Source organism: Podarcis vaucheri, assembly GCF_965113315.1.
Source record: "Podarcis vaucheri genome assembly, chromosome: 4".
In the NCBI taxonomy this organism is placed as follows: Eukaryota; Metazoa; Chordata; class Lepidosauria; order Squamata; family Lacertidae; genus Podarcis; species Podarcis vaucheri.
The window spans coordinates 60,050,291-60,073,838 of NC_138762.1; the positions used below are offsets into that span (position 1 = coordinate 60,050,291).

Below are 23,548 nucleotides of genomic sequence, written 5' to 3' on the forward strand. Positions count from 1 at the left end.
CTGACATCTTCTAGGTTATTACTTGCATCATGCTTTTATTCCATCTTTCCTTCAAGGAGCATAGGCTGGTTGACCTGGAATTTGTCCCACTTTTGCTTCACGACAACTTTGTGCAGTGGGTTAGAGTTAGACAGAGAGATAGTGACTTGTCCAAGGCCACCCACTAAGTTTCATGGCTGAGCAAAAAGATTTCAGTTCAGCTTCTCCTGGCCAAAGTCCAGAGCTCTTATTTACTACACTGCTTTGGCTATTAGCCTGCTATATCCACAGCTCTCCTACCACTTACGTCCTTCCCAACTAAACTAAATTCTCTCTTTCCTCACAGCTGTTGCATTAGTTTTTAATGTTTTATGATGATTACTTTTCGAGTTTGCAACATCAAGGCAGATTAACCAGTGGCTGGGACCCATGTGTTGATAGGGAGGCAAAAAGATCTCCTTTTCCATCCCTTCTTATCTTGGATCCCTGCTTCCTCCTCCACTCCTTTCCCAGTCTTCCTCTTGCCCCTTCTGCATTTTGCTTCTGTGATGTCACAATATCAGCAGTAAGTGTTCTAAAGAAATTAGAAGGTGGAGATAGTTCTCTTTGCTTTGTGCTTCCTTCATTCTTCCTTTCCTCTGCCCCCGATTCACCCAGGTTTATTTCATTGTAATTTGCAGGTAAAAGTTCAGCCTTCTGAAAGTACACAAGCTTATTCTGATGCTACTCGTACAATGCCTAGGGAAGGGGTAGGCAATGTGGTAACCTTCAGGTGTTTTGGATTACAACTCTCAGGTTATAATTTGCTGATATTTTTATTGTTAAGAATGCATTGTGAGGGAGATGTGGGGAAGTCCGATAGAATACTGAAATAAGCTTTGAAATGATCCATTTTTTTCTTCTTTCTTTTCTTTGTTGTTGATGATTCTTTGTATAAATTGACTGCATATATCTATCTGGAAAAAAAGCAATAAAAATATGGATTACAACTCTCATCCCTGGTGTTGACCATGCTGGCTGAGGCTGATGGGAGTTGTAGTCCACAGCTTCTGGAGGGCACCACATGGACTTCCCATAGGCTGTTTTGTCTCATCACTAGGATGTTCCAGCTCCGGACATGAACAATTTCTTCTTCACATATTTTCTTTGCCAGCCCCTCCACCCACCACTCCTGACTCTCCTTTGTCCTTATCTCTGCCATCTCCATATCATGCTCTCCCTGATCTAATAAGTTAAGTTAATAATTTTAAAGAATACTAACAGGTCCCCTTTGAGAACAGAAACACCCCCCAGTTGATTAATAAGGACTGAACAGTTTAGTTTATTGTTTAGTATTGTTTTATATGGGGAGGACAAACTTCAGGAAGAAAAAAAGCCATACTTTTTACCCCTTCCACAGGTAATTACATAGATAAAAATAAAAAGTCGCCTGGTGGTAAGGTAGTCATAGAAGTATTGCTATTTACTGAGGGTTTTCAGTTTTATAAATTGGTGTTAAAAGTGGATTTCAAGTACCTCACTTTACAGAAACTGTTTTAATGGTGAAAGTGCTATTCAGATGCTTGTTTACATTGAGCATATATTCTACCTGCTCTAACCCAATTGACATATACCCCAGCATTGTGAAAATCCTGAATGACTTGTCACAAGGGGCAACAGAGAGTGGGCGTTCCTGACTCTAACCCTTGTGGCTCCTGTAAGGAATACATTTTTAAAAGCTGCTGAAATGTTTAGAAATAATGCTTATTATGAAAACTAGATGTTTCTGTACATAAGAAAAGCTTCCACCTCTTCTCTCCTGACCTGCAGTTGATAGATAGTATGAAACCTTTACGTCCATATGAGCGCTTTGATACACTTCAACAATTTCTGGAGCATGACGGACACGTTTTACGTTTTTATGGCGTTTGGGATGACACTGAAAGCATGTTTGGGGATGTCCGAGAAGTGGTGCTACATTATTTTTTGGCTGATGACACCATTGAAATAAAAGAAGTGATACCACTGAATTCAGGTCGGGATGCTGTGCCTTTATTCCTCAATAGGAAGAAGCTACCCAAGGTAAATTATATATATATATCTGAAAACTATGGGTGGTAGTCATTATTCATTTGTTTCCTAAGATGATGGGGGTGTATTAGGTGCCAACTACCCACCTGTGGTCCATGTTTTATTCATTTCCATGGGAGAAGAACATGAGAAGAGCGGTGCTGAATCAGGCCAAAGGTCCAGCACCCTGCTATCCCTAGTGACTAATCAGTTGCCCTGAGTAAAAGTCAAGACCACTTTTGCAGGGAGGCTAAGAGTTTCCCCCCATGTTGGAAAGTTCTACTTTAGGAAGGGCCATAGTTCAGTGGTAGAGCATCTACTTTACATGCAGAAAGTCCTAGGTTCAATCCCCAGCATCTCTGAGTAGGCCTGGTAGGGAACCCTGCCTGAAATCCTGGAGAGGAACTGCTAGTCACTATTTATAGTACTGAGGTGGGTGGACCAATGATTTGACTCAGTATAAGGTAGTTTCCAATCTGTTCCCAGAGGTGGACTTAGGGGAGCAAGACTGGTTTGGTTGCACTGGGTGCAGGGCCTTCGGGGCACTGCAGGAGGAGCCTCTGCTATGATGTAGAATGGGATGCAAGTGGTGACACTAAATTTTGACTTTGCACAAAACTCTTAGTGGCTTAATTCATAATTCAGAAATATCCTTTATGACCTGTTAGTTCTGTTGCCTGCATAGCAACAGCCGCAGATCTCACCCATCTCTTCCTTTATCATGCTTGGCCTTTGATGTCAGTGGTAATACCATAGTGGATTCAGAAGCTCACGTATATTCAGCATGGCCAGGGCGTGGTCTGAAGGCACTTGAGGCTCCCACCTTGCTTATTTTAAACAGGTTTAGCTCTATTCAGTACCTGGATAGGTAAGGTAAAGGTAAAGGACCCCTGGACTCTGGGGTTGCGGAGCTCATCTCGCTTTTCAGACCAAGGGAACAGGCGTTTGTCTGCAGACAGTTTTTCTGAGTCATGTGGCCAGTTTTTCTGAGTCATGTGGCGCAACGGAACACTGTGACGGAAACCAGAGTGCACGGAAACGCCATTTACCTTCCCACTGCAGCGGTACCTATTTATCTACCTGTACTGGCGTGCTTTTGAACTGCTAGGTTGGCAGGAGCTGGGACAGAGCAACGGGAGCTCACCCCGTCGCGGGGATTTGAATCTCCGACCTGATTGGCAAGCCCATGGGGCTCAGTGGTTTAGAAGGGGAAACCACATTATGCCACCTTAGGTTGTAAGAGAATGCAGAAATGTAAGAAAATAAATAAGATAATATAAATATAAGAAAATATAGAAATGTATAATATAAATATATAAAAATAAAATATATAGAAATATAAGAAATATATAGAAATATAAGGAAATAAATAAGATAATAGTGATATGGAATAAGAGTGCAGATCATAGCTCAGTGGTATATGTGTTGCAGGCAGAAGGTTTCAAGTTTACTTTCTTGCATCTCCAGCTGAAAGTATCAGTGGCAGGTGATGCAAAAGACCTCTGCTTGAGTAGGCAGTGCTGTGCCAGGTGGACAGGTAGCCTGACCTGGCATTAGGTGACCTCCTCGTATTTTGTAGAGCCTCAGGTACCAGATAATGCAGGATATTCTTTTCCGTTGCCCTGATAGTTACAGATATTAACAGCCTATTCCTCTCCCTCCCTGGCCCCCAGTATGGTCCAATTGGACTGTACCAGCCTGGTACAATCACAGATCGGACAGTCCTGAATGTGTTTGGAGGATTAGTAGGAAATAAAGGCCGTTACATTCTGGACAATCGTAAGGTAAGCTAGTTTCTGTAATTATACTTTACAGAATGCAACTTCATTTGTTTCTGATCTCCACGTATGTGCTATGTGAAGCAAGGAAGATTCCTTTTTAAAAAAAATGCACACCACAAAATCCAATGTTTCTGTTTCTGTATTATAGCATTTGTTGGAATGAAGGTGGTGGTGGTGGTGAAATAAAACATTTTGTTATACTCACCTCTTTTATGTTATGCCAAGTTTCCACTCCCCCAAAAAGCTTTCATTTCAATGTGAGATTCATATAGAGTTTTGTATTTTTCCTTCCCATTGCTAGACAGGAGCAGTGCACCAGGAATTTTATAAAGACTGTGACCTGAGCATAGGGTCAGTAATCAATGTTTGGGGAAGAAAGATAGTTCTCTGCGATTGTGATGAATTTACCAAAGAATATTATAGGACAAAGTATGGAGTCAGTAAGTAACAGTACTGATACTTTTATGTACTAATTTTGAACTGTGGATTTACATGGAGTGGCTATTTTTTTTGGGGGGGGGGTCTTTTTTGGGTGGGGCAAAAATATTTTTGAGTAGTTTTGTATTCTTAGGACAGGTTTAGGTTTGAAATATACGTATACAATGTATTTATTAAGAAACAAAAATGTAGATTATGCCCAGTGAAGGAATAATGGAATTCCTGCAGTTTTGGCTGCCTTAGTTGCTTCAGCAAATGAAACAGCTCCACTTGTACAATGCAGATATGGGTCCACCATTTAAACGGATGGAGAAGACCTTACTAGTCTTACCACTGATGATACCAGCTGCTAGATTAGAACAGAAGGGTGCTATCCAGAACCATTAAAAGCAGTGAGTGGTATTCAACAACATTTTACTCAGACATATGGAAGTGAATGGACCTAACTTGGTCATGTCCATTTATTTCAGTGGCTCTACTTTGTGTAAAACTTAGTTGAATTCCACTCAGTGGTATTACATTTCTTTCATTGGAATCTGGACCAGTTCCTTGTATTGAGGCACTGTATTGAGTAATAACATACACAGAGAGAATTTGGACCAACAAAGCGTTTTAAAATATGCTAGGGGAAAAAATATTAATTATGTTGAACTGACTGTGTGTTTTAGGGATCATAGCCACCTCATACATTATTTCCTGTGGTGACCAAGTTTTTAACGGCTCACATGAGGGCTGTTTGTGTGAGCCAGAGTAACAGGAGGAAAGAAGAGAGCTTGAAAGATGGACTTTCTTGGTCTCACAAGCGCCAGCCAGAGTTTCTTGCTCTGCGGATCAGTTGTACATATATGACCTCTTTTTCATTTACCACCCCCCTTGGCAATTCTCTAACCTGATTGCTACTCTCAACCATCTCTTTACGCCAGGCATTTGTGACTGATCTGAGCAAGCTTACGTATTTATGACTTCTGTTCTGAACGAAGCCTTTTGTGGGCAGACAGCAGTTCTTGTGCCCTTCACACTTGCTGTCGGCCACACCACACACATAGGGCCTGCCCCGGTCGATAGCTTTGAAACAACATAAAAATGAGTTTTAATGATATGTGTACGTCCCTGCCCTGGGGGACCATTTGGCGAAAGGTGGATCATAAATATACGCAACAAGAAATAAATAACTCGTTGGGGACAGGAGGAAGAGCAGAATCTGCACTGTGCTCACCTCTGGACAGATTATGTCAGGGTACAAAAGATATTATGTAAATAGCCAGTTGCATAATTAGCCCACCATGGGGTTATGGGAAGGGGCCATAGCTCAGTTTTAGAGTACCTGGTTTGCCTGCGGAAGGTTCCAGGTTTAACCTCTTGTCATCTCTAGTTAGAAGGTCAGTTAGAAGGTGATGGGAAAGTCCTCTACCAGTCAAAGAAGACAATACTGGGCTAGATTACAAATAGCATAAGGCAGCTTCCTATGCACCCTCATGATTAGAGGCTTCTAGTGAATTCCAGGTGACAGGGGAAACCTCTGGAACACGACTGAACTCTAGGCAGATGTTATTACATTTCCCCACAAAATCTGGGGCTGCGTGGATTCCCCTCGAGGCATAATTTCCCAACAACTCTATTTTTAATGCACTATAAATTGGAGTAATCTTTTAAAGCCAATGTTTATGTATTTGCATGTGATGGATATATTGGAAGTTTTGCTTTGTTTTTTTGGCAAAATGCCATGCATTATCTCTCTGACAAGAAATTACTTGAGTTCAGAAATGAAAATTTCTCCACTCACCAAAAGACGACAGATGTGTTCAGCACAGAGATATATATTAACTAATCTTTTTAAAGCTGTTCTCTGTCACATTCTTTTAAAAACATCACTGCTTAGAGAAAATAACAAGTTGATTGTACTATTGTGAAATCCTAATTATCAGAGATTGCACTAAATCTACTGGCATTTCTGTTGTCTTTTGCTGCTATATTTTCATTACTTTAGAAAATGTCAGGGTAACTTTACAGTTTGAGGGGGAAAAATATTTCTCTGCTGACTTCACCCCTAATCAGTTTCTGAATATATTGCTGATTGGAACTACAGTTCCAAACATAATTCCTTGAATGTAAGTCTCATTGAAATCAATGGAACTTACTTCCGAGTAACTATAGTTAAATCTGCATATAATGCAGTTTTTCTTATGCAGTAATTTTACCTAGATTGCTCCTATCTATTTGTGGTAAATTATTTATATAAGTTAACCCAGCAATTATTTCAGGATTAGATTGACATAAATTTCGACATTGATTACTTAGGCGAGGAAGTATATGACATACTGGACCACATCAGCGGGGCCGGGGGGGGGGTCTTGTCGTCTGGACAGCCCAGGACCTCCATACACTCTGCCCAGGTTTGCGCCCTGGAGAGATAACTTCAGTGCTGCCAAAGCAGCAAAAACAATGTGGGAGGCAGCAGTTATGAGTTACTGGTCTCTGCAGCCACAGTGGGTGCTGTGATACTCCAGCAGTTTGACTTTGCCCCTGGAGGTGCACTGCATTGTCTTTTGAGACAGATGGATGCCAAGAAGTGTAAATAAGTATCTCCTGATGTCTGCTCTGAATCTTCCAACACTAAGTTTCACTGTCCACGAGTTCTAATATTAAGAGGGAGGGAGAAAATCTGTCTCTGTAACCACACCATGCATGATTTTATGCATCTCTGTATTAGGAGGAATGTGCACTAAAATGCATATGAAGTTTGGGGAGCACTTTAATAATAATAAAAAGCATAAACTGATGTGGAAGTGTGGGCATACTGCACTTAAGACTGAAAAATGAAAATAGCAGATTCATCCAGTTAAAGTTCAGCCCTTTTAATTATCACTGAATGCAGTTGGAGATTTAAGCATCACCCTAAATAATTCAGATAGGTAGTACTAAAAAGTTGTTAACTTTTACTAGGGTTTATACCTCCTTGTCTCTAACATTGCCTCGGTGTTTCTACCTGGCATCCTTCAGCTAAAGGCAATCTGCGGCTGCTTTGGGGGAAGGCTTTTGTCACTACCCACCTCCCGAGCAAGCAAAGTGGCAAAAATGTTCCTGGGGGAGGAAAGCAGCTTCTCTTAATTCAGGGCCCATTGAACAATATATCCCTATCTCAGACTGAAGCCAAGGTAGTCTGTGAATTGCCTGGTAGGAGGAAAGTAAGCTGTTCCCTAGTCCATCCGCTTTTTTGGCCTCCTTTGGGACGCCATTTCAACATGCAAGTTCTCTTTAGTGCATCCACTAGCGTTGCACTAGATGGCACTGTTGGTATGCAAGAGAGATTGTAATCAGAGTCATATTTGTTATGCAAGCCCTGAAACCCAGATGCACCAGGCTACCCATACACTGGAAAACGCTACATTTCTTTCTTCTCAAAGGACACATGCCCACCATTACTTTCTAATTCTGAACACGCATCCTTCTCAGATCTGGTTGTTTGTTTTTTTTCAACCGCCATGTGTGGATGTCTGTCCATGATTATTATTTTTAAACAGCAAAAATGTACTGATATAAACCAAGTGAACTCAATGGAAATGAATTGGCTTAACCCCCAAATAGTTTTATTTAACCCGGCAGTCACTATGTAAAAGGTTGGGTGCTCCCATGCAAATTATACATTGTTGACTATGGTAATGATGTCAACGAGTAAATTATGTTTATGAGATGAGTGCAGATCAATTCACCGGGATTAAGGCAGCATTTAAGAAAAGAACACAGAGTGGAAAAGACAGGTTTGAAAAGGCTGAGCCCATTGCAAAGATAAGAAGGACTTTTGTTTGTTGGCAGTCTCCCAAGGCTCACGGAAACATTTCGGTTTTTCCCATCCATAGAGAGAAGTTGACAGAAAGCAGAGAAAAATATCAATCACAGTATGCTCCCAGAGGAAACAACTTGAAAAATATTTTCAAAATTGGGCTTTCCTGTTTAGGGGAAACATTTGCTTTTCTAAAGTGCACACGTTAGTCTTCAGTAATATATCTGCCAAAAGGGGAGAACAATTTTGTTTCCTTAGATTGAGAACTCCTATATTGAAATGCAGTGCCATTCTTAACATATTCAGGAACTGAACAGTGAAATGTCAGTTGCCAATTTTGTGTTACAGAGGACTTTACTCCAATTCCGTACAAAGCGCCACCTCCTCCGAAAGTAGAAAGAAAGTTCCCACCGTATCATGGATTTGGCTCTGAAGAGGACTCCCTTTGCTCCTGCTCGGGCTTGCTTCCCAAACCACCCCAAAAAGACTTCAAGAAATTCATGGAAAAAGACAGGTATCTTAGCAAAAGCAATATTTGGAACCTACCCCTCCCCTCAATTCCTGAAATGGAAAGTGAGAGGGGGAGGGAAATTACCATTAAACGTTTTTATGTCAACCGATTTTACAAAAGGGCTTTGTAATATTCATAATTCTTATGAGTCAAGCAGATAATAGATTTTCAGAATTTAGAGTCTGTGTTCCTACTATACATGCCTGTTTTCATTAATCTCAAAGGCTTAGCTCTAAAAGAGATAACAAGAACCACAATAGTGACACACTAGTGTCCAGTATGTAATGGGGGAGAGAGGCTGTCCTCTCCTTCCTTTGTTTTGCCATTTACTTTTCCTGTTTCCACTGTCTAATCACATGCTGTGCTGCCTAGTGATGCTTTATCAGTTTTGTAAGGGATTCTGGGTTTTGTTAAACTTTTTTTGGAATCAGTGCTTCTGTGTTACTATGGTTTGCTTGGGAGTTTTTATTAGCAGAATGATGGAGGGAGAGCCCAGACATGTCCGCTTACTCCCTTTTTGGTGGGATGGCCAGTGCCTCCCCTCCTGCTGACTATGCAGGGCTGGGTGTCGGGGTCTGATCCCTGCCGGAGCACGAGCTTCAGCTCCCTGTCCTGGCTTGAAATCCTGCTCTGTGTCAGCCTGCCAAATTGGCCATTGGTGCGGAGGGCTAGGCTCTCAGGGGGCAGGCTCTTGGGACCAATCAGGCTTCCCTCAGGCCTTCTCCTGAGGGATTTAAAATAGCTCACACCAGCCCCCGATGCCCAGCTCTTCTTTGTGGGATCACAATTGCTGGGCTTTGTTGGCTCAAGCTTAGCGCAAGACCTGGGGGATTTTCAGCCTTGGTTGGAGGGGGGGTTGTACCCTCACCTTCCCCTCCAGAAATAGAATTTCCCGTTAAAGGGATCTGTGATGGAGTTGCTTCTGACCATTTGCCCAGACGGGGGACTTGGGCCTCAGCACTCTTAGAGGCTATTTGATGTAAGTCATAGGAATCCCTGCTGCTGGGTTGATCCTGATGTTATTTCCGGTAGGCAGCCCAGAAAAAAATGCATACCCAATGTCTATGTCAAACCACTTCATCTGTAGGCAATAAAGTCGTGGCCTGGTTTGATCCCATTCAACTGTATGGTCTCCTTTATTAGCAGCTCACCTGAGCAGGGGCGGCGGGTAGTATGTGGTCGTGTCCTGCCAAGTAACTCCAGATCCATAAAATCATGTGTTTCTTGTCTGGTGTGGTTATTGGAGTGCCATTTACAATTTATTGTTTTAGTTTGTAAAATCGTATGCTGCTTTTTTAATCAGCTACCTCACAGAGTGAACACTTTGTAGAATGTAAACAGCTTCTGATATTTTGCTACTGCTTAAGCTTAGGTTGGTTATTCTGCCTCACCCCCCAAACAAAAATGTGTTTGGAAACACAAAAACAAACTCATTAAAGGCAAAACCTGGGCATGGGTAATGGCAATCTTCTCAGTGGTTCAAACTGATGTAAAAGTTGACCAAAGACTGTTAACTTTTTAATTGTTTTACTAAGCAAATGGCAGGACTTCTCCATGTAAAAGAAAAGGAGACAAATATTGAATTTGTACCTCTTCTGCTATTACAGGCAAGGCCTCGAAAGTAATTTACTGCGATTTCTTGCACAATTTATTACTACTGATCCCATTGACAAAGACCGGAAGTTCATTGTTTCTTATTATCTGAGTGATGACACCATTCAAGTGTTTGAGCCTCCCCAGCGAAATACAGGTGAGAGAGCAGATTCAGTTCTAGGAAATTCTAGTGAAAAGGGCAGAGGGCCTTAGTTATTTATTTATATTAAAGGATCACAACCTTCGTCAGTTGGGTGGAAATAAATGCGAGAAATAACTCGGGCAGGGACACACAAGGCACACACATTTGAAGGCAAACAGACATGTTGCGTTAGAAATGGTAGCACTATCCCAGGATTACCTACCCCTAGCAGAGCTGTATTGGAACCAGCTAGTGCCAGCATAACAATGGATCATGCAGAGATGCAGTGGTCAAACTCCTTTGAGGATGAAGACTTGAATGTGCAGGAATCTTTAAACATTTGCTTATTTCTAAAAACCCAAATTGTTGTAGCATGTTTGCATGCCCCGGACACATAGGTTACTATTCAGTCTTGTCTACAAGCCTACAAAAGTCCCTGCCCTGCAGATTAATGTTTTGCTAGTCTGTTGGGGGCTAGCAGAGGAAAAAAGGAGGGCGTTTCTATGATGAGGAGATATCCTATGGCTAGCAGGCAAATCCTTAAATACAAGGCTGTGTATAATCACAACTTCATAGGCTGCATGTCCTCTGGTTAGTATCTGGGTGGTATGTAATTGTGGTAGCTGCCTCCTCCAATTTGGTCACCCCTCCCCCAAATTTGTTCTGATTCAGGTGTTCATCACCAATAAAAGCTCCTGCTGTCTCTGGCCATAAACTGCGTAACTGGATAGAGATATCTAAACTGAAACCCACCATTTTCCATGGTAGCAAAAGAGTACTTGATTTTGTATGGGCATTTAATATGCAGTATGCTGTATGGGGGGCAGGGGAAAGCAAATTTAGGTGCACTTTCCTGATGCTTCAGTAAGTAATGTATTGGTGGTCTGAGAATTTAATGCAGTTTAGCTTTTAAGGAGATTACGCAATGCAACTGCAATTCCCAGGCCTAAATGGATCGCAGGTGGTAGAGTCTGTTGGATTTGGATGATGGTTCATTGTTGGTACCGTAGGTGGGGCAGGGGTGATGGAAGGGGACTATACCCTTTTCTCTCCCAGTGTTTATGATAATTATCTGGTGCATTTTGTGGCCCCTTTTGCCTCAGAGGCAGCTGTGCATATTCTTCAAGATGGGGGTACTGCCTGCGGGTTGGGAGACTTGACAATAGGTTGGGTAGTTTGCTGGTGTGTGAAGGCTAGGGTGAAGGCTCCATTGGCATTGAAAATGGCAATCCTAAGGGATGTGTGAGCTGGCTTTTCCTAGACTCCTGTGCTTGGCTGACCAGATCCTTCTGGGAAGCCTGAAAGTGGGACCTGAACACAATACTCCTCTCCCCAACTTGTGATTCCCAGCAATTGGTGTTCAGAGACATTTACTGCCATCGGATAGCCTGGGGATTGGGAGCCAGTGCCCCTCTAGCTGTCATTAGACTCCAACTCCCATCAGCCCCAGGCAGCATGGCCATTGGTTGGGGATGGCGGGAGTTCAGACTAAGACCAACATATGGAAGGCCACAAATTCCCCATCTGTGATAACAGCTGATAAGACTAGTAGCCATTCTTTCTTCAGCTAGTGGTGATAGGAATGGGGACAGACTTGTTTATCATCACCCTCAAAATTCATACAAGAAGGTTGGGTCTGGTATACTCCAACATTCTGGGGAACTGCAACAAGAGGAAGTGATAGAAACTCTTTCCTAGGTGCTGTTTGTGCTCGGGTAAACAAGATGGTATACTTTGTGTTGGGCTGTATTTCTGAAAACAAAATACTGCACCTTCTCCAACCTCCCAGATCTTTACACTAGAGGGAGAGAAAGAGAGAGAGAGAGAGAGAGAGAGAGAGAGTAGTTTGGGCTGTGCTGTCTTTGTCAGTACCTTCTGAATAATTGGTTTTATTTTTCCATATATTTTTTCATTGCAAAAATTATTTTATAGTTGCTAAAAAGTAAATGTCTCTAAGTGAAGAAACCCAGAACCCATAATGGCATTAAAAGCTTTTGTTGACTAGATAATGCAGCTGTCTGCTCAAACTGATGGTCTTATATGCATCAGTAACTAGATGGGAGGAAGCTGTTGTGACCTGGCTTCTATTCTTGACTCTTAAATTTTCATGCTTTTACAGGCTTAAGTCAGATCCTGAATTTTACCTTAATGGATTTTTCACCTTTCAGTTTTATTGTGAAAGGAAGATTTCTGAACCAAATTCAGGTTGAATAAAGCATTATAGGTTCTGCATTTACTTATAATTTGGACTCTAAATGGAATTTCATTGTATTGCCCATCCCTTTTTATGACACTTATATCACCAAATAATACATATGAAACATTTTATGATGCCTAATGCATGCTTTGGGGCTTTTGGTTGGGAGTGCAGATATAAGCAGGAAATGAACCACAGGCATACCAGAGTTCATGTACTGCTTGTATTATATGTCCAAGGGAATGATCTGAGGGCACATGCTGCAGCTGCCACTTAGTTGAAGCTAAGAGGATCTCTGGTTGGGTCGGTGCCTGGATAGTGGACTCCCTGAGAGCATAAAGACTTCCATTCCACAATGGAAAATGGCAGAATATAAAAGTACTTCGTAAATCTGGGGTTGACCAGGTGGTACCTCCACATGTTTTTCAACTGAGCTTTCATCAGCCCAGCTTGCATGGCCCAAAGGTCACAGATAACTAACTTTCCCCATTGATTTCAATGACTTGGCTTCTAGGATAAACTAACTTAGGGAAGTTTATGCATGGAAAGTTTCCCATCTCCTTTCAGCCACAGGAGCCCCTTGAAAAACCTCTCCTGAGGGCCAGAGACACTCCTGAACAATGTGTGACAGGGTGTGGGAGACTGATGGGAATCACCCTAGGCTTGGATGATAAGATAACTTAAGGAAATTGATGGAAGGAAAGTTTCCCATTCCCCTACTTTCAGGAATTCATTAAGTTAACATAACGTGGAATCCAACCCATTGAAATCAGTGGGTCACGTTCATCTTCCTCCCCAGCAGGTTCCTGAATCGCATCCCACACCATTCCCAACCCACAGAAGAAACTTGATGAGCGATGCACTTAGCTGTTGTGGGTGGGAGGAAGGATGAGAAACTCCTTTGTCAGACACTGAAATGGCCATATCAAGGAATCGGCATTTAAAGGTGGAAATAAATATTGTGGTATGGCCAGTTGGCTGATAGGAAATTTGAGGGTGCAGTTTCGTTGGTTTCTTTCTGAAATATGCAACTTGTTATTTATTGTTCTCTTGTTACAGGGATAATTGGTGGGAAATTCCTGGAAAGAGGTCGTGTTAAGAAGCCTGGGCAAGAGCTATATAAGGCTGAACTGTCTGAGTACTACACAGCAAAGGATCTGTATGTCGGAGCTAAAGTGTGTTTCCATGGACACGTCTTTCTTTTGGTGGATGCTGATGAGTATGCTTTCAACTACATGGAGAAACATGCAAATGAGGCAAGCTGTGCTTTCCAATCCTTATTTGGCCTTTAAAGCATATGGAGTTTTATTATCTTGCTTAAATAATGGTGGCTCTGAAAACCACTGTTTATTCACCCCCAAGATCAACACAGAGCCACCGTTGTCTCATTTGAAAACGACCCGGTGAGAAAAACGGGTCCATGTTCTCAACCTGTTCTCTGCGAGATACATACCAAATAATGTCTTTGGTAAATGTCATGGAGTGCACTTTGTGCCTGATGATTCAGGCTCGCAGATTGACTTTCATAATGTCCTAATCCTGCCTTTGTTCCTGGAAGAATAAATCAGCAAAAGCAAAAAAAGAGAACTGCTGATACAGTCTGCACTGTACCAGTTAATTTCCCCGTGCAAAAGATAAAGGAGTCAAAGCTAACCAAACAAAATCCATAAGAACATCTGATAGTTGTTATGGTTCCTTCTCCACAAAGGAGTTGTGCAAGAGCCCTTGGGAGAAAGAACAACCAAATAGAGATAAAATTAGGATCCTGAAAGGGATAGTACAGCGCTAGGGGCACTGTTTTTAAAAAGGCGTATGTTATGGGCAACTACGTACGTAACGTATTCTAATGAAATAGCCATGTTTCAATAAAGTTGCATTAGGGTCACTTCCAGACAACCCGTTATTGAATGTTCATCCTGATGTGCTTGAGCAAAGTTTGCAGGGAGATTAGATGCCAACCACTATTTATTGAACATTTGTTCTGATTTGTTGTGCAAGATCCCCAAATGGTGAATGCTGTTCCATTTCCGGTGCTGAAGTAAGATTCTGCAACAAGTTCAATTGGCTTCTGTATGTGGAGGGGGTGCCACATCTTATGCAGCACAGTGTCTTTGACTGGCACTGATTTTCTCAGGTTGAACTTGGCATCACTTTGAAAACTTTTTATAAAAGCTACTTTGGGATTCAGTGCTGGTGTTTTAAAAATAATGCAAATATAATGCAACTAATGTATGTCTTTGTCATAAAGGATATGAATAACTAGCTACTGTAGTTTTCAAGCTGCTGTGCATTAGTACTTTGTATATATATATATACATGTTCTGTTAGTCTCACCTGGACCCTTTCTTTACAGTTTCCTATGGCCAATATCTGCGTAATTTTGGACAAACTGAAGGCAATAGGAGAACCTCGATCAAGAGAGATTAAGCAGATTTTTGCAGCTGCTGATCCTCAACACACCACCACTATTGATTATGATGAATTTAGGTAAGTCTCTGAATGCCTAGATGAAAGGCAGTTTAAGTTTAGGGTATCTTCTGTGAGGTTCCTATCATCAATAACAGAGAGAGAAAATCTACTAGGATGTTGGATATTGGCTTTCTCTATTACATAGAGCACAAACAGGTTAACTAACACAAGGTCCTTAGCAGTGGTACCTGTGGAGCACCTATGGAGTCTTGTTCTGACCTGAATTTGTACCTTTTGGTAGGATGGACATATTGTGTGGAGTTTTGGCAGTCTCATTGCTATAAATGATAGGTGCAGTGAATACACACAGGCTGCATACACACCCTACTCTTAAAGCACATTTTCACACACACACCCCGCCAACATTTAATAAGCTACAGTTCCCAGTACAGTGGTACCTCTGATTATGAACTTAATTCATTCCGGAGGTACGTTCTTAACCTGAGGTACCACTTTAGCTAATGGGGCCTCATGCTGCTGCCGCCGTGCCGCTGGTGCACTATTTCTGTTCTCATCCTGAGGTAAAGTTCTTAACCCTAGGTACTACTTCCGGGTTAGCAGAGTCTGCAACTTGAAGTGTTTGTAACCCAAAGCGTTTGTAACCTGAGGTACCACTGTAGTCTATGGGGAGGGCCGATGTGCTTTAAATCTATGGTGTGTATACTGCCTAAGATGTGTGAAGCTGCCTTACACCGAGTCACACTTTTGGACCATCTAGTTCATCAGCGTTTCCCACTCTGATTAGAAGTTGCTCTCTAAAGATTCAGGCAGAGGGTTTTCCAGCTGCCCGAGATCCATTTTTTTTAAAAGAGGTGTGAGGTCTCAAGCCTTGGTCCACACACCTGACTCTGGTTGCTGGCATGTTCTGATGATGCGCACCTCACCCTGTTCCTAAGGCTCTTGTTGGAACACAAAAGCCTCACTGATGTGTGCAAAATTGAAGCAGATGACAAACCCACTTTATTGTTCCTATATTCTATTCCTGATTTCCAGTCCTATTCTTTCATTATACGACAATTTCTGTCATTTGAAATTCTTAAGGCTGCAGTCTATGCACACTTACATAAATCCCATCGAACACATTTAATACATGTTTGCCTTTTTCTTGATACATGCAATAATTACAGACCTGTGTCCTGTGCAGAAACATTGTCAAAGTAAACACTAAACCTCCCTGTGGAAATGCAAACTTTTTTCACTTTCTCCTTGTCTTTTAATTAAGGGTATTTTCCTGCAAATCTGTGTTTTGCAGGACACTGGCCTGAAACAGTAAAAATGTTTAAACTAGGATCTTCAAACTCCACTTCCAAGTCATTTTCATCTGGGCAGAAAATATGCAAAAATTATACTCTGCTTTGAAGCTTCCAGTTACTGTGCTCTCCCCCCCTGCCCTTTATCTTATTTTCCATCTAGCCTGGAAACGGATGATTTGTTTGTTTTTTCCTTGAAAGCTAAAGTGTGATCCCAAATTTTGTTCTCGTAACGCCAGTTGATGATTTGGCATTACGTTTTAATGGCCTGGTTTGATCCATTTTCTACAAACATATTTTACAACTGGGCACTGTTTTGTAAGCACGGATGGATCTTTATCATATTCAGGGACTCAATTTGGATGTTTAAAGTAATGTGCATGGTTGTTGTGTCTTTGTATTGAAATGAAAATCAAATGGCAAAGTACCATGCACATATTGAGGTTTTATATTTCTGAGAATTTCTTATATCAGGAAAAGTCATACTGATTTTGAGCAAGCATCCATACATCTCTTTGAAATATTTGGCTTTTGTTATGACTTAAACGCATCCTGTGCAATGTTCTTTTTAACATGTGTAATAATTTGAAGAGAACTTTGCAAACCAACACTTTCAAATTATAGTGCAATCAGTTTAACAACACGATAGCTTTAAGAAAATCTTGACACAGATTGAGTTTACTTTTTGTTCTTATTGCAAAGCCACTTCAGAACACACTGGAAAGCAAAAGAAAAATAACAAAAAAATATTGTTACCAAATCAGTAGATTGTGCATCACCTAAATATAACCGCTTTTGAAGAAGGTTTTTTGGTGTGTTTTTTTAAAATATTATATTTGTTTCCATGTTATATGAATTAGTCATTATTTCTACATGCAGCTATTCAAAAAAGTGTTTATGCTGGAGGAGTAGATAAAACAGCTGCAAAAAGCACAATTATGAGTAGTTACGGCATTTTGGAGTTGGGGTATTGTTTAGGGAATTTTTTTTTGCTAGGGGGGTTGTTGCTGTTATTGATATTAATTTTTTGTATCTTTATTTTTATATCTTATGATTTATGTGGAAATTGTTGGATTTGGTTGTGAACTTTTTGATGTGATTCATTCATTGTTTATGACTACCTTTGATATTTTTGTAATTATGTTCTTTTTCATGTCGTAAGCCGCCTTGAGCATGGTTTTAACTATGGAAAGGCAGCCTACAAATAAAATGATGTATGCCTGTATGTATTTTTCCATTTCATTTTTTAATTTGCATTCCATTTCATTGTGTTGAAGCTCAACGAAAATAAGATTTAATGTAGATGCTAGTTAAAAATTAGCGGTATGTTTTGTGCCAACGCAGTTTTGTACTAATGCAAGGCCACTTCAGAAAATGCTGTATACATTTGTTGCTCTTTTCAGGTACACTTCATGCAAGCAATTATAATATACATTTTTTTTTCTTCCTCAGAAATTTGCTGTTGAATATCTCAGATAGAAATTTATCAGAACATGAAATTATGACCCTTGGGCGATACTATAGCTTGAGAGATAAGAATGAAATGGATACCACCTATCTTCTAGCAGTGGCCCAGGAACAACTTAAGAAAAATAGCTTTGAGAATTTTGGTCAACTCTTGGCAGTGCTTGTGTACAACGACCGGAGCAAGTAAGGAATGACTATGTACATAGCTAAGTACTTAAAGGGTGCAAGGGGGTAACAGAGAAGTTATAATATATTTACAGATGGTGTATGTTGTGAGTAGGATACAGCTTCTGAACTTTCAAAACAGTTGTTCTTATTCAGCTTCTGCATTTCTGATGCTAATGGCTTGTAAGCAGCTGGATGCAGATGTTTCCGTTAGGTATGAGGAAATAGCTGAGTTTCTATGAAGCCCCTCCTGGAAATGTGGTGGCCTCACCTAGTGAGGAAGGCCATCTCTGTCCATGTTGATTTTCCCATTGGAATTAGTGGGAATCACACTCTGATCCTAATCACATCTACTTGGAAGTAAGTTCAGTACTTCCTCTGCTTTGGATTGTAGACCTTAAAGTCCTTTGCTTTGCCTATGGTGGTTTGGGAGTGTCCTTCTGCTTTAAGTGATCGGAGAGCTTTGCTTCTACCCTTACATTGAACATAGGCAAAATATTATGTCTGTCTCAAAGTCCTTTGCAGCATTTTGGAAAGACCCAGTGTATCTTCTTTGCCTCCCTTCTTTGTCTGGCAGGGCATGTCCTTTTTGCTGCTCTGAGAACCCAGTGTCACTGTTATGGTCTGAATCTAATTACTACAGGGAACAATTTTTAAATCCTATTGACTTAATTGTTTTGGTCTGCAATCTGTTAATTCAAAGCTCCAGGTTTGGAAGCAAATATAGCAATCTGTCTCCCACTGGCCTTCAGCACATTTTAGCCTCCTGGAGGCAAAGTGCTTGAGCAAAAGGGATTTCTGGGGTGTGGGGGGTGTGGGTGTCATTTGGGTGGGCAGATGAGCCTGGTGCCTAGTGGTGGTTTCTTTTTTTACTTTTCTATCCTTTGCCAAGCAGCTGATCAGAAGATCCAGAGAGCTGCAGTCCTTCTTTGAGGGTGCATGAGGGGGAGGCCCTGGCAGAAGCACTGACATGGACAGGTTGGCTGGTGGCTCAGAAAAAAGAAACAGGAAGTCAGGCCAATGGCCCATCTAGCTTTTATTGTCTTTATGGGCTGGCAGTGGCTTTCTAGGAGTTTGAACAGGGTCTGGAGGTGCTGGGGAGTGACCTGGGGCCTTCTGCAGCTAAAGCAGATGACCTACCTCTGAGCTGCAGCCCTTGACCCTAATAAGTGGGCATGAGTATTAGCCTTCCCTGGTACTCAAAGCTCCACACAATGGAGCAGCTTGAAGGCAAGGAAGAGTCACTGGACTGCATTTTAAGAAGCTTTCCTTTCCAAAAGCTTTTCCACCATCTTTTCCAGGTTACTATTTTTTAAATGCAGGTATTGACACCTCTTAAACCAGGCATTTTACATTTTTCTATTTTCATTTAAAAAATGAATTCCATGAGAAACATTTTTGTTTGTGCAGATGCGGACTGCTGGCCAGCGACAAGTGCAGGACTATATGCAAGTCCTTCAGGCTACCAGTAGTAGATGATCTTTTGCGAGCGATATTGGCTGCGTAAGTCTCAACCTAAGATTATATGAATTTATGTAAATGGTGTGTTGAGTTAGGAATGCTGGAAACCAGGAACAGTTTTTGAGGAAGGCTTGAAGGAGGCATAGCCTCCTGGGGCATACATGTACGTTTCTTTTGTCTCACTGCTGTGGCTGGATTTGCTGATATCCAGAAGTAGAACAAGGGGTGCCTCAACAATCCTGTGCAGGGTTCCCAAAAGCAGCTTTCGTTGGGGCCAGCAAGTGAAATGTGATAGGCCATGACCCACGGTAGAAGTTAACAATCTTGCCACAGTGAGAGAAGTCCTGTTCCCTCTTAAAATTCCAGCTATACTGAAAAAAGGGAGCCTGCTGCACTCTCCTTCAAGCAGGAGTCAGTCCAGATCTTTACCTTTTCTCCCTCTCCCCTGAAGTCCAGCTTTGACAGGTGGGCAGGGCCACCCACCAGCCAATCACCTGACATCATGATGACATCAGGTGACAGCTAGCTGGGTGGCCCTGCCCATCTGTCTAGAGTTGACATGTGAAGTCAGCTTCACCAGCCTGTTTCCTGCAGGGGACAAACACTCTGGTGAAGCAGCACCCAACAGGATTGAACCCTCTGCTCACCAGCTGATGAATAGTGACTTCAGTCTTGCTCTCTGCTAGGCTCTGAGCAGGATTCAACCCACCACCCATGTATCAGAGGGGGAGTAGAGTGCAATGCTGTGCTTGCCAGTTCTCTCATCAGCTGCTGAGTGGGCGGGGTGTTAAATCCTGATGCTTTGGCTGCATGCACCAGTTATGTTATTGAACCCCACTCCCCCATCAGCTGATGTCACCCACCCATCAGAGTGATGTCAGCTGATTAACAGATGGGTGTGGTTTGGGGGAAATGGCCTTGTGGGCCAAATGGGCCCTGCTGGTGGGCCAAGAGGTTCCTCACTCCTACGCCAAAGGGTTGCATGAGTCAGCTGAGGAGGAGGCATGCCTGGTGCAACTTCAAAGCATTCCTGCCTGACTAGGGACTGAGGAGAAGCTCACTCAGGCTGAAGCAGACAACCTTCCCTCTCCATCTGGGGCTGTTGGGGAATACAGAGGGAACTGCCTCCTGTTGCAAACTTTTGAAACAGTTGGGAAAACCTGGAAAACCTGTTTATCTGAGGTGAAAATGAGATGAGTGTACACACAATAAACAGCTACCTTCAAATTGTCACCAGAATCTTTAGCCTGACTTGTATAAAATGGCAAGCTGTCCGCAGTTTGCCAAGTTGTGCTTCTCCCTGCTGATTGCTTCACATATTCATGAGAGTTTCATTTTTGTCTTCATTGCAAACAGCCTTTCTGTGGATCCCTTCTTAACTTTTTATTAACGAGATGGATCACATGAGCTCTGTGTGTGTACATTGCACACTGATTCAGTGTCTTAGAGATGCCGAAACAGCCTGGATTATGGTTTAGGAACTGTGCTGTTCAGACAGCTGTTTCAATAGTGACGGTTTAAATATCTATATAAGACACAGATTGCAAATGCAGTCTGAATCTGACAACGTTCAGTGAAAAGAGGGGCCTTTGTTATTGAGGTGTGGGGCTGCTCAGATTGAAAACAACACTGCACAGATGTCAGAGTTCCGCTGGGCATCTGTTGTACTGAGCAACCTGCTTGCAAAATGAGAGTGTAGTTATTGCTTTAACTTGTGTGACTTTAGGAATATTACAAGGTTTATAGCTCCCATATTTGCATTGAGGTGGGGGAGAATGAACCTGCAGTTTTACTGTGTTTTGGCATGGGCTTCTCAAGATGTGCTGTGAAACTCACGAGGGAAGCCTCTGTGTAAGGAAGGGTCAAAGCAGTACACTGGAGGAGAAGCATGCCGTCTCTTGGCCCAAGGCCACCCAAGTTGTCATCCCTTGCTGATGCCCAGATTTTCCTCCTCCTAACTAATCCATCTTGGGTTCTCAGGAGCTATGAGGCTTCTTGCTCAGGTCACTTCCTCCTTATCAAACAGCCCCCTCCTCCCCCCCATCTCCTGTTTTGCTGAGGGCTTTGATATTGAATTAAAAGACAATATAATGCCAGACTTGCCTTGTATTGCCTTGTTAAAAGTGAAACCTCTCAGAATGTGAAATGGTTCCTCACCTTTTAAAGCTCTTTGTGGCCTGTCATAGCAGTAGGTAACCTTTTGTCTTTTCCCTCTTTTCTGAAATGCCTAATAAAAAGAAGGCACAGTTATTAAAAAATCTGGTGCCTCCATAAAACAAGAGCTTTTCAGGGAGTTCCCTGCGGTAGGCAGATGGATGACTTTTGCAATTTGCTGCACATTCATCATTTCTGACACCTGCTCATGAGCATTAGTCAAAGGGAGTAAAATAATTCATTTTTAGAACTCCCACTAACCTGAACTGCCAAAAGTTGTTCTGGGACAGCTAGAATCCAGGAGTGAAATGAAGAATTCTCTCCTACTTCTGGAAAGCAGTAATTAAATAGATGCAACCAGAAAAGAGAGTTATGTTCTATCACTTATGATAAATGTAATAAGTCTTAAACACGGGGGCCTTGTTATCTATAAACCATGGAGCAATAATATGAAACTGTATTTGTGATGTGTACCCTGATCCTAAATGTATTTCATAAAGTGAACTGTATTTGCACCAGTTATCTGAAAGTGAAGCCCACCCTTGCTTTCTCTGAACAGTGTGTTTAAAATCAGCGTATTAATCTGAAAATAAACTACAGGGCTTCGTATCGCAAAATATGAAATGGGCCAAAGGAATGCATTACTTATCTAAAATACAGACATTAATTGAATTTGCTTTGGTTATTTGATAGCAATGAAGGCTAAGGGCTTGAATAGTTTCCCATGTTACTGTGCCACACTTGTTAGAATATTCTTTGAAAACTTGATCCAACAAATTTGAAAACTGGAGCATGTCCCCAACTATTTCTTGAGTTATACAGTACCAGTTTTACAGGGGTAGAAAAAGCATGTACTGTTTTTTCCACAAGCACATTAACACACAACTCAGGCTTTGATAGGAACAGTGAAAAAGGAGGTAGATAACTAGTGTTCAACCCCATCTTCATGGGGCCGCATTTCCTGTGAAAGATTAGGAACACAGTCAGGAGGTGCAGTTTGAGGTAGCTTTGACACGAGAGGCCCAACTGGTCCCTGTGGCCCATGGCTGCTTTTGATTTCCCCTCCCCACTTCACTTACTTCAAAGCTTTTTACGCCGTCTCTTAGGGCACAATTCCATTCTGCACAGAGCGAGCCTGGCCACAGTTACCTGTGCTCCGATAACCTTCAGTCTAGACTATTGAAGTGTGTTGTGGGGAGTTTCCTTTGAAGAGTGCTCAGAAACTTAAGTTCAGAACCCAACAGCTAGATTGCTACTTTTCTGGGAGCAAATCCCACTGAACATACTTCTGAGTAAACATGCATAGATCATACTGCAAATCAGTTACCAGGAAAGGAAGTGTGGGTGGAGAAGAAACTTGATGGGCGTGCAAAAGCACCTGAAGTTAACAGAAGGGGTAATCTGGGGTTCTGTTTGGAAAGGCATGCATGGAGCAACAATTCAATGTACAGTAGTTAAGAGAAGCACAGGGTCAAAAATACTGCCTTCTGTTTTGTTTTGTTTTTAAATACAGTAAAGTGCATACCCTTCAGTGGAAAATAATAAACAATTGGGTTTATATACCATATTTTTCGCACCATAGGGCGCACCGGACCATAGGGCGCACCTAGTTTTTAGACGGGGAAACCAATTAAAAAACTCCCCCCTCCAGCCCCAAAGAGCACAACCTCTCCCTGCCGGAGGGGTTGTTCACGGCGATGGCACAAGCCAAGGCAGTGAGCGGGATGGATCGCGCTGGCTGCTTTGGCTTCCTCTTTAGCCCCGCACAATCTCTCCCTGCTGGGAGAGGCTGCGCAGGGCTAAAGAAGCCATAGCCCCGTGCAGCCTCTCCCTGCCGGAGGGGTTGCACGCGGCTATGGAACAAGCCTGCACTCGCTCCATAGGATGCACACACATTTCCCCTCAATATTTGGAGGGGAAAAACTGCGTCCAATGGAGTGAAAAATACGGTATATCCAAATATTGCCTTCTATTCAAAAACCTATGACACAAATTAAGCCAATCTGCTTATGGGTGATTTGCATAATAGATTCTGGCTCTGAGATTCGGGTAGCCAGGTTAACTTGGACTGAGCGATTCATTTTGGGGTGATGATTTGGAAATGGAAGGTG

General features: G+C 42.1%; 1 protein-coding gene across 1 annotated transcript in view; it reads left to right on the forward strand.

The window, feature by feature from the left end:
* Positions 1 to 23,548, forward strand: part of EFHC2 (EF-hand domain containing 2) — a 55,923-nt gene that overhangs the window by 27,543 nt on the left and 4,832 nt on the right. Inside the window, exons 5-13 of the mRNA XM_082219831.1 lie at positions 1,789 to 2,040; positions 3,702 to 3,812; positions 4,111 to 4,249; positions 8,377 to 8,542; positions 10,147 to 10,289; positions 13,531 to 13,727; positions 14,825 to 14,958; positions 17,643 to 17,840; positions 19,233 to 19,325. Coding sequence (XP_082075957.1) covers positions 1,789 to 2,040; positions 3,702 to 3,812; positions 4,111 to 4,249; positions 8,377 to 8,542; positions 10,147 to 10,289; positions 13,531 to 13,727; positions 14,825 to 14,958; positions 17,643 to 17,840; positions 19,233 to 19,325 — 1,433 coding nt within the window. The remainder of the gene's footprint in view (positions 1 to 1,788; positions 2,041 to 3,701; positions 3,813 to 4,110; positions 4,250 to 8,376; positions 8,543 to 10,146; positions 10,290 to 13,530; positions 13,728 to 14,824; positions 14,959 to 17,642; positions 17,841 to 19,232; positions 19,326 to 23,548) is intronic.